General features: G+C 32.3%; 1 protein-coding gene across 1 annotated transcript; it reads left to right on the top strand.

Annotated features, from left to right (window-relative positions):
• Nucleotides 1-1,090: 1,090 nt before the first annotated feature.
• Nucleotides 1,091-13,712, top strand: LOC114329921 (protein transport protein Sec61 subunit alpha). The gene is made up of 5 exons (XM_028279200.2): nucleotides 1,091-1,311; nucleotides 1,455-1,522; nucleotides 1,733-1,798; nucleotides 8,279-8,489; nucleotides 12,111-13,712. Exons 1-5 carry the CDS (start codon nucleotides 1,305-1,307, stop codon nucleotides 13,187-13,189), a joined length of 1,431 nt encoding a protein of 476 aa, XP_028135001.1. The 5' UTR covers nucleotides 1,091-1,304; the 3' UTR covers nucleotides 13,190-13,712.
• Nucleotides 13,713-16,384: the final 2,672 nt, after the last annotated feature.

Genomic DNA, 16,384 nt, shown 5'->3' on the forward strand with positions numbered 1-16,384 from the left:
CTTAGGAACACCTCATATTGTTGCCTTGCCTTACGTAGTATTAAAGTAGTATAAGTAGTATTAAAATTAGTTTAATATTTAAATAAAATACAAATAAACTGTTTAAAGTATATTTATTTAGTTGAAATCATATAATAGAAGTATATATATAACTTCTTACGTTTGTACAAATGTACAAAGTACCTACACACAAATTTTTTTTATAATTAATCTGCACTTGTTATAAATATCTAGACTTATGTAGAAAACATTTTTTCAATTATCTCGAAAACATATGGACAGGAAAACGTCAAAATTAGTAGGTATACTAATCACTTCAATGTTATAAAGTACCTAATCTCTAATCTACAAGTGTATATCACCTATTTAACAGTATGTAAGAGTTAAGAGTGTCATGTATATAATATAATGTAGATCTTGATTTTAGTATAACTGTACCTACTCTTTCCGAAAAGCACATTGGATTTTCAGAATTAGTTCTGGAACATTCTTGCCAAATGTATTTTCACAGTAGGTATGTGCACGGGCCGTATTATATTTAAACACGAAGTCTGAAATAATCAAGATTACATAACAGAACATGATCTACCGCAATTAATAAAAAATATTCCCCAACAAAAAAATCACAAAATATTAATAAATATAGGATATTTAGCAGGATTTTACAAAACGAGTAGAGAGGGAGATCAGCATAGACAGTGTATTAATATAACTTATATTAAATAATATCTAAAAAAATGATCATCCAGAAATAAACAGTTTTTTACAGAGTTATTGTACCTGTTATTCTTGTAATGTAAATTATAAATCACCTCTGAAGGATAGGCAGCCAATGATACGACACTTCCGAAAATGAAAGTAATCGATTAAATAAATTTCGATTTTTTCAATTATCGCACTTGCACACTTTTTGTCTCGTGACTTACAAATAACAATACTTTTCAACTAATAGAGAAAATTACCATATCCATTGCAAATTATTGAAAACAATTAATAAAACACTTTGTATTTGTTTAAATATTTCATGACATCATAACTAAGAATCGTTTCAGATCGAAGTTTCTCGATGATGCCACGGGTAATACTTCATCTGTGACACATTTCACTTAAAAGCCAACTGGCCAACATCATCGATCACGTGACCCGTGTGCTGTGCTACGTGTACGACGTGTAGACGTAAAATCGAGACAAGAAGTACCGTAATTTCTTTCAAACTGGGATTCGGTGAAGACGTGACAGCTCAGGGGGGCGTTTAATGAAAAAACTGTGATTTATTAGTGAAATAGTGGTTAAAACCCAGCAAAATGGGGAGTAAGTATTCTATTTAACTATTAGCAATAACTTTAACCTCTAGTTTCGGCTTATTTTTAACCAATTTGGCCAAATTAGTGATGCTATTTTTGATTCATTTATTTTGGTTTTTCATGCTAAACTTTGTGTTCTTTCTTTTTTAGTTAAATTTTTGGAAGTTATAAAGCCTTTCTGCAGCATACTGCCTGAAATAGCCAAGCCAGAAAGAAAAGTGAGTAGACCAATTTTCATCCAATGTTCCTTTTTGGAAAATACCTCATTCATGTGAAAAACAATAGCACAGTAAAAGCTAACAGCTGGAAAATTAGTAACTGGTAGTTTTTTACACCTAATTCACTCAATGTCTCATCTTTATTTACATTTTCATTCATATTTTAGCAACCATCTGTTTATATCTACATGTGGCACATTTCTGTTTTAGATCCAATTCAGGGAGAAAGTACTATGGACTGCAATCACTCTTTTCATCTTTTTAGTATGTTGTCAGGTAAGCAACTAATTGATATATTTTACTTTGCTAATGGTGCTCATATTTGTGCACAGATTTAATAAATTTTGAAATCGAACATTTGATCTCCAATTGAACATTTTCTTTTGGAATAACTTATTCCGAAAGATTGAAGGGGATGTGTAGTGTTAAGTGGTTGGTGCAACTTAACACTTTCAAGTCCGCTGACATGGCTACCATGTTTACATTTCAACAATTTTCCAATGCCTGTATAAATGGGCACATGAAACATACTTATTCGTGGTGTGCAAGTACTTGGAAGGAATACGCGAATAGCGGAGAAATATTGAAACTTTCTTAAATAATTCATATTGTCAACTGAAATTGTCAAATTGACGTACATTTCATACCTATTGTCGTTTAAGAAGAAAAATTATATTTTATATTGCTTCACAATATTGATATGATATACAATTATTATATAAAGGTAAATTTAATTAATTGTATTTTGCTTGCAATACTGCATTTTAATAACTAATTTTATTTACTACATACAATTGTTTACTTCTGAATAACACAACCTAAATCTTATTTTTTCTTCTTATTATTTTTTTTGGACTATGTCCTTGACAATTATCCAGTAACCAGGACCATATGATTGGCCAATATAATTAAAAGTGCGAATAAAAGTCCAGAGCGTAGAAATAGGTGTCGCTTTTCCGAACTTGCACGGTCCCAATAGCTGATATGGGCCCGGAGCTGAAAGTGTTAAAGATTATTAGTTAATTGATGATATTTTTTGTGTTATTCAAGAAATTGTTTTGTTGTTTCTCAATAATACTTTCCTGAGTACCTATCTCAGTTGTTTAATACCCTATTATGATTTGAAAGATATAGATACAGATACAATGGATTTAGTGACAAAAATAAACTAGAATGAACAGAAAAACATTACAGAAACTTTCTTATATTTTACAACATTGTGTGGTAAATAATGAAATAGATAAAGTGAGCAAACATTCTTTTAAAATTGTGTTTTAAAACCCCAAAAGTTTAAGGAATTTATTACCATTTTACCAATGTAAATTGAGGTTGACAGTATTTTATTTACAAAGAAGACAAAAAATAATCTGTTCTTCTTTCTTTCTCGACTGGTTTTACAACTCATGGTGAGTCTTTGCTGCATCCACCATAGCTCTCCATCTTCTACGATCTTGTGCTTCCTTTCCCATTGTACACGAATCCTAGATAAATCAGCTTTAACATCATCCTTACATCTTTTTCTCTTACAGCCTACTGATCTTCTAGCGACTGGTCTCTCAAAAAACACTGTCTTCGTCTGATCTTACCACATGACCTGTCCATCTTATCTTATTAGCTTTTATATATCTAACAAATGTTTTTAGTACCATAGACTCACCAATTCAGCATTGAGGGACCTACTCCACTCTCCTATCGCTTTCATCTCTTTGAGCACCAAATATCATTTTGAGAACCTTCCTTTCAAATACCAGCAGCTTATTTATACTTTTGGGGACACAATATACACTAAGCTTCAAAAGTAACGCACCACCTTAAAATTGAGACATTTTTGATTTCTCGTATTTCCTAAACCTGTTGTCCGATTTTAGCAATTTTTTTAATATGTTATAGCTTTATTCTTCAAGAATATCGATGTCATAATATTTTTGCTAAACAGATAAGTGTCATTGTATACTGGGTGTAACAATGATAGTGTGTTTTTTCCTCAACATTTGGAACACCGTGTGGAATATTCTAGCGTATATAAAATATTTAAATTAAAACTCAACTGTAGCCTTAGGGTTTCTTGCTCGCTTGTGTTGGATAATAAAAAAGTTAGGTACTTTAACAACTAGCAACGTTCTTCATCAATACAGTGTGTTTCTAAATAAGTGTGATAAACTTTAAGGGGTAATTCTGCATAAAAAAATAATGACTGTTTGCTTTATAAACATATGTCTGCAAATCTTCATTTCCGAGATACAGGATGTTGAATCTTTTCTTACAAACTGACGATTTATTTATTGCTCTAAAACCGGTCGAGATATGCAAATAAAATTTGATAGGTTTTAAGAGGCAGTTAATGCGCTTTTTTTGACATACAATTAAGAATTTTATATTCACCATTGGCGTGCATACGGGTCATATTACCCGTATGCACGCCAATGGTAAATATAAAATTCCTAGTTGTATGCCAAAAAATGCGCAATAACTATCTCTTAAAACCTACCAACTTTCATTTGCATATCTCAACCGGTTTGAGAGCAACAAATAAATTGTCAGTTTGTAAGAAAAAAATCAACATCCTGTATCTCGGAAACGAAGCATTTGCGGACATATCGTTGGCTTCCTATGATATTATCATGAGTAGTACTTACCCGAAATGTAGTTAGGTTTGTGTGTCCCTAAGCCGACGATATGTTTATAAAGCAAAAGGTCATACATACATTTTTTCATGCAGAATTACACTTTAAAGTTTATCGCACTTATTTAGAAACACACTGTATTGATGAAGAACGTTGCTAGTTGTTAAAGTACCTAACTTCTTTATTATCCAACACAAGCGAATGAATCAAAAAGCGAAATGTTAAGAAAACCTAAGGCTGCAGTTGAGTTTTAATTTCAATATTTTATGTACGCTAGAATATTCCACAGGGCGTTTCAAACTTTGACGAAAAAACACACTATCATTGTTACACCCGGTATACAATGACACTTATCTATTTAGCAACAATATTATCACATCGATATTCTTCAAGAATAAAGCTATAACATACTAAAAAAATCACTAAAATCGTCAACAGTTTTAGGAAATAAGAGACATCAAAAATGTCCCAATTTTAAGGTGGTGCGTTAACTTTGACGCTCAGTGTATTATATGCTAGGGATTTGTCATTCAAACCTCTTTGGTGCCTTATGCCATATGGAAATATATATAACAACCTATTTGATCATATTTTTCATTTTTAACACTTTCTTTTTAATTTGAGCTGATTCTATCAAAACTAATTTAATTATTGATTAGTTCTGCTAATTGAGTCTTAAATAATTATTTACTCATTTCTTCTGTATTTACCCATCTATCATACAATTCACTTGTGATTATAGATTACTTTTTATTTAATAAAGTGGCTTTACATTTCATTTTATTCTTGTACTCCTTGCTTTACTTGAACATAAATAAATAATAAACAAACTAAATATTTTGGTCCTAAATCTGATGTTAGGTAAACATTTGCAATAGCCATAATAGACCCTTAGATTTCAATATGAAGTTCAACCATGATTTTATTCCTTATGCTTTTTTGTCTACTGAAAATGTTATATGCGTTTTTTCCTTATTTTCCAGAACTTTTCCAAAGTAAAATTATTTGTTTTCACGAACCACCATCCTTTATTTGCAGGTTTCTTATCATAAAACTAACAAACTTTCAAATGGCATGAAGAAGAAACTCACAAATACTGACCTATTAACATTACCTGTCTGGGTTATAATTAACACTCTTAGGGCACTCAAAAACAGAATCAATATTCTATGGATTTATAAAATGGTTTAAAGGAGAAAATCATTGCAGCACATGAGATCCTTCTGCTAAAATTTTAAAACATAGAATCAATACTCCTCTATTGATTCATAAAAAGGAGTAAGAGAGAAAATATTTGCAGCACATGAGATCTTTCTGCTGAAAGGACATCGCACACATCTTATGGAAAATATAATGTCACTCAAATTCAATAAAATTTATACGATTAGATTCGTTTTAATATAACGATCAATTCTTATCATTGCGCCAACTCTTAATTATGATTAATTACGGCGCAAATTGCAATTAAAGTTTATCGAAATCACATTTTTGGAGTCCATAAAATTTTAATGTTGTTCTGAAGCTATTTTCTTGTGGCATTTTTATAATCAAGTATATTCAAATGGGAAATAAGCCACAATTTTACCTAAAAATGATTTTATTAACGTTTCGACGCCCAAGTCGGGTGTCGTTATCAAAATACAAAATAATACTAAATAAATAAAAATGTTGTTGCTTAGTAAAAAATTCTTCTAATAATTTATTTAATCTGACTCATTTATATCGGCAATTCAGACACGTATTATACATTTTAAAGTAGACGACTTTAAAATGATATTGCCAATATTGATGAGTTGCGTTCCTGGGACGACTTTACTAAAAGATAGTTCATTCGATTACATGAAATCAATCCCAACTCAAGAATATCCGCCACAAAAAATCATAGCATGTAATCTGTCTTTAAAAAGACAACCAAATGCAACGGTGGCACTGAAATTCTCGCGTTAGAGATTCCATAGTAAATCACGAGGGAAAACCAGGAAAAACCTCGTGATACTCTCCCGACATCTTAAGTATTTGGGTTTACATTTAGTTTACTCTTAAAACTAATACCAAATTCTGACTTGATATTTTAAATTTTAAATAATACTAAAATACTAAATATGTACTAACTCGATATGTTACTGATTTACTAATTGTGGTATTTTCTTTCTATTGACTTCCTCCTTTAATATGGGTAACCACATCCTACTGCATTCTACCGAGGAATTTGCGACACAATTGGTTTCATTTAGCATAATTAGAGCCGCTTCTTTGATTTTTCTCTTTTTACTATCTGTTTCTTTTAGGACTATACTTGAATCTCTCCACTGAACTCTATGTTCATTATCCCATGCGTGTTGACATATTTGAGATCTATCAAATTCTCTATTTTTTATATAAGACTGATGTTCATTTAGAGATCTATTCTATCTAAAACTAAGCCTAACAGTGAACAAGAAAGAACAAAGAATTGTATTTATAAAATACCTTGTGAATGCGAACAATTTTATATAGGTGAAACGTCAAGACCAATAGACGTTAGAGTAAATGAACATCAGTCTTATATAAAAAATAGAGAATTTGATAGATCTCAAATATGTCAACACGCATGGGATAATCAACATAGAGTTCAGTGGAGAGGTTCAAGTATAGTCCTAAAAGAAACAGATAGTAAAAAGAGAAAAATCAAAGAAGCGGCTCTAATTATGCTAAATGAAACCAATTGTGTCGCAAATTCCTCGGTAGAATGCAGTAGGATGTGGTTACCCATATTAAAGAAGGAAGTCAATAGAAAGAAAATACCACAATTAGTAAATCAGTAACATATCGAGTTAGTACATATTTAGTATTTTAGTATTATTTAAAATTTAAAATATCTAGTCAGAATTTGGTATTAGTTTTAAGAGTAAACTAAATGTAAACCCAAATACTTAAGATGTCGGGATAGTATCACGAGGTTTTTCCTGGTTTTCCCTCGTGATTTACTATGGAATCTCTAACGCGAGAATTTCAGTGCCACCGTTGCATTTGGTTGTCTTTTTAAAGACAGATTACATGCTATGATTTTTTGTGGCGGATATTCTTGAGTTGGGATTGATTTCATGTAATCGAATGAACTATCTTTTAGTAAAGTCGTCCCAGGAACGCAACTCATCAATATTGGCAATATCATTTTAAAGTCGTCTACTTTAAAATGTATAATACGTGTCTGAATTGCCGATATAAATGAGTCAGATTAAATAAATTATTAGAAGAATTTTTTACTAAGCAACAACATTTTTATTTATTTAGTATTATTTTGTATTTTGATAACGACACCCGACTTGGGCGTCGAAACGTTAATAAAATCATTTTTAGGTAAAATTGTGGCTTATTTCCCATTTGAATATACTTGATCATAAAATGTTAGTTTACAATCATTATTGCTCTGAGTGCAATTCATAACAGCTTAAATCCCGCTGGGCCTAAGCGGATTAGTGAAACTAATCCGCTGATTTATGGAGTACCGAAAATCTGGGTATTTTAAAATATTTTTTCTCTCTCTAACTTATGTACCTACCCATTTGATTTCAGATTTATTTATATCAATTTCTGCTCTTATTTTTGAAAATAGAGAGTTGGCGCAATGATAAGATTTGATCGCTAATTTAAAACGAATCTATTGGTATAATTTTATTGAATTTGAGTGACATTATATTTTCCATAAGATGTGTGCGATGTCCTTTAAAAAAATAGAATCAATACTCGTCTATTGATTCATAAAATGGCACAAGGGAGAAAATCGTCGCACCACATGAGTTTTTCTTTACAAAAGAAAATTAAATTTTCCTAGGAAAGTTCCCTAGGAAATCCCAAATTTTCACATATTTTGCTCTCCTTGATTTCATCTTCAGTATTCTCAAAGGCGTTAGAGATAAAATCATGGTTGAACTTTGTCAGAAATCTGACAATCTATAAACACAAGTACCAAGCTGATTTAACATATAATTATTGTCTTATGAAAGCTATCTGTGATTGGTGATCAAATCACTTTTAATTTTATTATAGAAAAAAAACTTGATACAATAAACCAATTTGTCCGCAGTAATACAGAAAAAAATAGAAAAGAATATCTTTTTAAAGCTATAATTAACTTTTAATATTTTTCTAGATTCCATTATTCGGTATAATGAGTTCAGATTCTGCAGATCCTTTCTACTGGATTCGTGTTATTCTTGCATCAAACAGAGGTACCCTTATGGAACTTGGTATTTCCCCAATTGTAACTTCAGGTCTGATTATGCAGCTGTTGGCCGGTGCCAAAATTATCGAGGTTGGTGACACTCCAAAAGACAGAGCCTTATTCAATGGTGCCCAAAAATGTAAGTATCTCTTAGAACATCGGATTAACTTGTATGGTAGTTAAGTAGTTACAGTCGGAAAAATGAAAAAATACCCATGAACGATCACATCAATCACTTATTTTGTATTTGTTGTCTTTTTCTATAAATAACAAACGTTTGTTATAGAAAAAGATAGCAAATACAAAATAAGTGATTGATGTGATCGCTCATGGGTATTCTTTCATTTTTCCGACTGTAAGTAAGTCCATAGTACTGCATCCACAGTAAGATGTATGCTACTGGTCACATAAAGGTCTGATAAAGAAGTAATCAAAAGTTTTAAACCTGTAAGAGAAAGAGTAACACATTAAGGATATGTCTTGCTGATACATTACCACTCACAGACAGACATTTTTGGTGGTTTTTACCTAAAATACTTCAAAGATTACCCCATATTAACCCTTTTCTTGTCAAACCAAAAAACAAATATGAAAACTGTGTTTTCTTTCTATTAATGCCCTTCTAGAATTATTTAAAAATTTATGAAACAGATATTTCACCTTTAATTTATCGCTAAATACCAAATTTGAGTTTGTTACAAATATGTTACATTGCCAAGAATACCATAAACCTTGTTATCACTGGTGATCTATTCATTTTCTAAGGTTTGAAACGATTCCTTAAAGCAAACTTCAAATTTCTTGTATCTAAGTTTCCCTTACTATACCTGTTATTTACTGCTGACCTACCTACAACTAGATTGACAACAGTCGCAACATTTGCAGATATAGTATTTTTACTACAAAAACGTTATTACGTAGGTCAAAATTTTTGACGTAAGAGAACTGTCAAAACATTAGAATGTGACTTTTCATTATTGCTATGTTTATTATAAACACGGCAATAATGAAAAGTCACATTTTAATGTTTTGACAGTTCTCTTACGTCAAAAATTTTGACCTACGTAATAACGTTTTTGTAGTAAAAATACTATAACACAGGTATTATCGCATCTCACACAGACCCCCAAAGAGCTTCGCATAACTTACAAGCCCACTTAAATTAAATAGAAAAATGGTTAAAAAAATGGAAACTAAAAGCTAATGAATGAAGCAAAATCGACCCACATGACATTTACTATGCGAAGAGAGAGCTGTCCACCAGTATACATAAACAACAAGCAATTAGTACAAGTAAATATACAACCAAATACCTGGGCATACATCTAGATAAAAGATTAACATGGAGAAAACACATCTTCACCAAAAGAAAGCAACTTGGACTCAAACTTCAACAAATGTACTGGATTCTGGGCAGAAATTCAAGACTGTCAATTGAAAATAAATTAGTGGTATACTAAGCCATACTTAAACCCATATGGACCTATGCCAGACAGCTATGGGGCTGAGCCAGCAACTCTAACTTGGAAATCATACAACATTTTCAAAATAAGGCATTAAGAACCATAGTAAACGCTCCATGGTACATCCCCAACGCAATAATAGAGAGACCTGAAAGTTCCCAGCATCAAAGAAGAAATCAGCAAATACAGTGAAAAGTATGAAGAAACTTAGTGCGCATCCAAATGATTTCGCGAGTGAATTATTAAACACTGAGGGTGAATTTCGCAGACTGAAGCGTTATAAACCAACTGACTTACCAAATAGATTTTAGCTAAATTAAAACTATTTTAAGTGTTACTTTATTTTACTAGTAAGTAGTACTATCTATACATTTGTTGATAATTTAGAAAGGAAAGTTTTCATTGGAATTCTTACCTACATGTCATAGCCTAAGAAAGTCATAACTTTAACTGATTGTTCCTAACGGAGCAGATTGTTAAATAAATTGGAGTAATAATAAAAAAAATATATCTAAGTTCATGGGAGTGTACTCCGCGTCATAATACCCCCCCCCCCAAATTAATGCTTCTAAAAATAATAGGTAAAAGGTAACCTTATTTGTGATGATAGGCGTAAAAACAGTTTCTTTTGTCATTCAGACAAAGCCGCCTACCTTCACACTCCCTGCACTGAAAGGAAGTAGGTAGTGCCTGACCTACAAAACAGAAATAATTTTGTCTATTCTTTTGTCTATAAATAAAATTGCATAAAAATATTGCAGAGATAAAAAAATCAAAAATCACCATTGAAAAAAAAATAAATAAAAACTTTACCCACCGTATATTTGGCAATGTAAGAAATTTGTTACAAATGTTTGACGACGTTTTTTGATAGTTCAATAAACAAAACAAAAACACTATCTATTTATAGGGTAATTGCACAATATAAAACAATCACCAAAATAAAAAAAAACACTATTTCTTATAAAAAATTAAGGGCCGGTTGTTCGAACGCTAATCAACAATGATCACTATCAAATATTTAATTACTGTCATCAACTGTTAATGTCAACTTTGATTGGGTTGCTGAAAACATAATTGATTATAATTATGAGATTAGTTAATAAATTAACATAACAATTATTAACATAATTATTGATTAACTAATTTCATAATTGTAATCAATAATTATGTTTTCAGCAACCCAATCAAAGTTGACATTGACAGTTGGTGACAGTAATTAAATATTTGATAATGATTATTTTTGATTAGCGTTCGAACAACCGGCCCTAAGAGTTTTAAAAACAATAACAGGCGATAGATGGCATCGATTAGAAGTTATCAGAAATCGGTAATAATAAAAATAATATAAGCCAACTATTGCCATCTAGGGACAGTTTTATATTATGTTTTATATCTAATAGTACAAAATGAGGCTAACATAATGCGCTTCAAGTCACCTAGGACCTAAAATAAAAATGTTACATTGTCAAGAAAAGGGCCTGAACGAATTCTGTGCCATAGATTCATAGATGTATTATTGAATATCATTATTAATATGTCTTAAGAGCTTAGACTATGTATACATTTATCTTTGATTCCTTTATTTCTTAAAATTCATTTATTACTCCTGTGTTGTTTGAGAAGCTTTTTCATTAATAAATTGTTTCTTGTTTACACAGGTAAATAATTTTGGCAGATTGTGACTATGCTGAACTGTATGATTTAAGTTTCAGCTTCATTATCCTTCAAACATTCTTAACAATGAATAAATACATGTATCTAAAGCTCTCTATATTTTTTGACTGAACATTCTAGAAATCCTGTCATCTACTATAGTTTTTCCTGAATCTATTAGGAGCATTATTTCTTTTCGAACTAAAACATATTCCATATTCAATATTACATACTGTGATGAGTATGCTAATAACCAGCAAAATATCGGAACGGAAAACATAATACATTGTAAAATAAAAAGAGATGTAACTAGTAGAGGTGGGAAATTATCAATAGATAGAAGCGTATCGGAGTCAAACTGTCACAGGAGAATCTTATAAAATTCTAGTGACAGTTGCCAAACTCCTCTTTTCAGACAATTTGTTTATGTTAAATTCTCAGTATAGTGAAAAAAAGGGTTTTTCAATTATAATCTCTAGAAAGATTCTTACCTGTAATGATGATTCTGTCAAGTCTTTATATATTTTGTAAGATTTGTAATAATATTATCTTGTAGAGAGTTAAGGTACTTATTTAGAAATTAACACACTGTACTTTTTACCAATAGAGAACAAAATATTTATAAATTGTTTCTTTTTCAGTGTTTGGTATGGTTATTACTGTCGGTCAAGCCATCGTGTATGTAATGACAGGCATGTATGGTGATCCGGCTGAAATTGGAGCTGGAGTGTGCCTTCTCATCATCATCCAACTGTTCGTCGCCGGTCTCATTGTATTGCTTCTCGATGAACTTCTCCAGAAAGGATATGGTTTAGGTTCTGGTATTTCCCTCTTCATTGCAACAAACATTTGTGAAACTATTATTTGGAAAGCCTTCTCACCAGCAACAGTAAACACTGGAAGAGGAACAGAATTTGAAGGAGCTGTCATTGCCTTATTCCACTTGTTGACCACCAGACAAGACAAAATCAGAGGATTACGTGAAGCTTTCTACAGGCAAAATCTTCCCAATTTGATGAACTTGTTGGCGACAGTACTCGTTTTTGCTATAGTAATATACTTCCAAGGATTCAGAGTAGATCTACCCATCAAGAGTGCAAGATACCGTGGACAATATTCCAGCTATCCAATCAAATTGTTCTACACTTCGAACATCCCTATTATTCTACAATCTGCTCTTGTATCTAACTTGTATGTCATCTCACAGATGTTGGCTGTTAAATTCCAAGGGAACTTCTTAATTAATCTATTAGGAGTCTGGGCTGACGTTGGAGGCGGTGGCCCAGCTAGGTCTTACCCCATTGGAGGATTATGTTACTACTTATCTCCACCTGAAAGTGTAAGTCACATTCTAGAAGATCCAATCCACGCAATGCTCTACATCGTCTTCATGTTGGGATCTTGTGCTTTCTTCTCCAAAACATGGATCGAAGTATCTGGAAGCTCAGCCAAAGATGTCGCTAAGCAATTGAAAGAACAACAGATGGTAATGAGAGGACACAGAGATAACTCCATGATTCACGAATTGAACAGGTACATTCCCACCGCCGCAGCTTTTGGAGGTCTCTGTATTGGAGCCTTGTCAGTACTCGCTGATTTCATGGGAGCCATTGGTTCAGGTACTGGTATCTTGTTAGCTGTCACCATCATCTACCAATACTTCGAAATCTTCGTCAAAGAACAAAGCGAGATGGGTGGAATGGGAGCGTTACTCTTCTAGATAAATTGAAGATATCACAAAGCTATAGCTTGACTGATATTGTGATTTTGTTTGGTAAATAGTAACTATTGTGGTTATTATTTGTTTAGTTTTTGTACCTCAGTGTCTCCACTATAGTTATTATTTATGTGGAACAACTTATATGTCACTTTGTATAAAGTGTGAAACATTTTTTTGTACTAAAAGATTGAAAATAGACAAATATATTTCATTGTACATTTACATGATTTTGTGTTTAAGAAGCGAGTTATTTATAATGTGCGGATGTCCCATACTATTAGTTTATTTTTTACATTTTTTCATTCTCGTTCATGCAGTACGGTTGTGTATTGATCATTTATTATTTGTTGTTAGATATAATTTATTTTAAATACAGAAATTTCTGAAATCCTGTTTTTCATTTGATGCTAATGTATACTGTAAATTTTTCGAGATAAGGGCATCTATCATTTAAATGTTGAAATATTATTGAAATGTACAAATTTACATGTTCTTTTACACAAATATAAAGTTATTCTTTAAATTCATTTGTAACTACATTTAAGAGGAATTAACCAAGCAGTGGACGAATACTTACAGACATATAGACTCTGATAAAGACCACAAACTCGTAGAGATGCTCACAGGCATGAACATTGACAGTCGAAATATAAGTATCATAGCGAATCTTTATTGGAGACATTCAGCCAAAATTAAGTAGATAATGAGCTTTTTCAGGAAATTAAAATTTTGCGTGACTTAACAGGGCTGTACTATTTCTCCTCTTCTGTTTAATTTATACAGTGAATCTATTTTCGACTCTTCGAATTATATTGAGAGATATTTTTCACAATGTTACGATATGCGAGCCACACCGTTGTTATCACTTGAGGATTTAAAAACTCTTTGATATTAAACTGGTCATGTAAAACCTATGGATTGAAAACGAATTTTATAAGTAATAAAAATAATATGGCCATTTCAAAGAAAGATAACATTCTCTGTAATAAAGAAATGAACAGATAGAGTAAAATGGTGTAATTAGATCCTTTAGAAATAGAAAAGGCAGTTTTTATAAAAATCAAAACAATGTCTTTGTTGTATTAGCTTCAATCTAACGCTCCGAATAAGAATGCTGAGATGATAATTTTTTTCAACTCTCATTTATGGATCATACTTCATCAAAGGAAGACATAAGGATCTACAATGAAAACAAGGTAGAAAAATTATAGAAAAGAATAGAGGCCTAAAATGCCTAAGACCAAATATAGGAAAGCCTCTAATAATCTCATTATAAGATAAAGATGGAAAAGAAACAAGAGAAAAGAACAAAACCCTAAAAGTTACACAAACATTTTACCGTGATTTATATTCCTCAAACAAAGACCCAGATAACACAGCAAAGGAAAATTTTAAGAAAAAGATAATGTCAATTCGGAAGTACTCCCTAATATAGAATCCTTCGAAATAAAACAAGCTATGGCACAACTAAAGAACAATAAGGCTCCGGGCCCAGATGGAATACTTGCCGAAATGTTGCCTGAAAAAAGGAAGGGAGTGAAATTATTCTCGAAGAATTGAAAAATCTTTTCAACGGATGCCTTCACAAAGGAGAAGTCCCAGATGATTGGAAAGAAAGCTTGACAATAATTCTCTTCAAAAAAGGAGACAGGAGAGATCTGAAGAACTATAGGCCAATTTCCCTGTTGTCCCAAATGTACAAACTGTTTATGAGAGTAATAACCAATAGGCCATCGTCGAAGCTTGATAGCTATCAACCGGTAGAGCAGGCAGGATTCCGAAAGGGTTACAGTACAGCGGATCATTTTCTTACAGTCAGAACGCTAATAGAGAAAGCCAATGAATATCACTTGAACTTATACATTGGCTTCGTTGATTATGAAAAGGCATTCGACTCCATAGAACTTTAGGCAATAGAGAGAGCTATGAACATCTGCAGGATAGATTCTCGATACAGAATGCTCATACATAATATTTATAAGAAAGCTACAATGAAAATGCAAATAGATGAGAAAACCAAAGCTATACCAATCAACAGAGGAGTTCGCCAGGGAGACGTTATTTCACCAAAGCTGTTCACACTGGGACTTGAAGAACATGTTCAACGACATTAACTGGGTAGATAAAGGAATAAATGTTAATGGAAGAAAACTGAGTCATTTGAGATATGCTGACTACATTGTAATATTCGCTACAAGTTTCGAAGAATTACAGACCATGATGACGCAACTATTTCAAGCTTCGGAAAAAGTAGGTCTTAAGATGAACTTGGAAAAAACAAAAGTAATGACGAATACACCGAACATTACAAAAATAACGTTGAATGACAGTAAGCGAATACATGTACCTGGGACAGGCGTGGGCAGGATTTGGAAAACTCAGTTGGATCTTGAAAAACACTAAAATAGAGCAATATTTGAGAACCAGAGTTTACGATCAGTGTATCCTCCCTATACTTACGTATGGTTCACAGACGTGGACACTCACCAAGGCCAATATGGATAAAATAGTAAAGGCACAGAGGGCGATGGAAAGATCAATGCTCGGGGTGAGGCTCATAGACAAAAAACAAATACATGGATTAGAAGCAAAACCAAAGTAAAAGACGCAGGAGAACATGCTGCCAAATTAAAATGGAGCTTCGCAGGACACAATGCCCGACTGAAGGATAAAAGATGGAATCACGAAATACAACAATGGAGACCGTGGTTAGGAAGAAGAAGTAGAGGAAGGCCACAAATGAGATGGCCCGATGACATAAAGAAGTTTGGAGGACACAATTGGAAACAGGTGGCGCAAAATAGACAACACTGGATTGAATTGGGGGAGGACTATGTCCAAAGTTGGATTACTGAAGGCTGAAGAGGAATACAAAATAAGGGAAAACGTAAAAGTATCAAGAAACGGGGGACAAATCAAATATATTGACAAAAAAACTAAGAGAAGAATTACAGGCAAATTTCAACGATTCAAAAAGAAAAGCCACCACAGACAAGAAAAAGAACCTTACAATATAAGAGAAGGCCGAAAAACTAAAAGCTTTAAAGAACTAACCAGAGGTAAAAAAGGTCTTGCAGTTAATAAGAGGTATTGAATGTTACGTGTATGCTCCTCAAGTCTGCCTGTGTGAGAATGAAAGAAAAGTTTCCTATTATTAGGAGACATACGACATACTGATATTTCTTCAGAGGAGGG

This window comes from Diabrotica virgifera, chromosome 2 (assembly GCF_917563875.1).
Source record: "Diabrotica virgifera virgifera chromosome 2, PGI_DIABVI_V3a".
NCBI lineage: Eukaryota > Metazoa > Arthropoda > Insecta > Coleoptera > Chrysomelidae > Diabrotica > Diabrotica virgifera.

What these genes read in the sequence shown, in the direction of transcription:
- LOC114329921 (XM_028279200.2), top strand. An exon ending in TAGCCAAGCCAGAAAGAAAA is followed by an intron (nt 1,523 to 1,732) that starts GTGAGTAGACCA and finishes TTTCTGTTTTAG; the next exon opens with ATCCAATTCAGGGAGAAAGT. An exon ending in TCTTTTTAGTATGTTGTCAG is followed by an intron (nt 1,799 to 8,278) that starts GTAAGCAACTAA and finishes ATATTTTTCTAG; the next exon opens with ATTCCATTATTCGGTATAAT.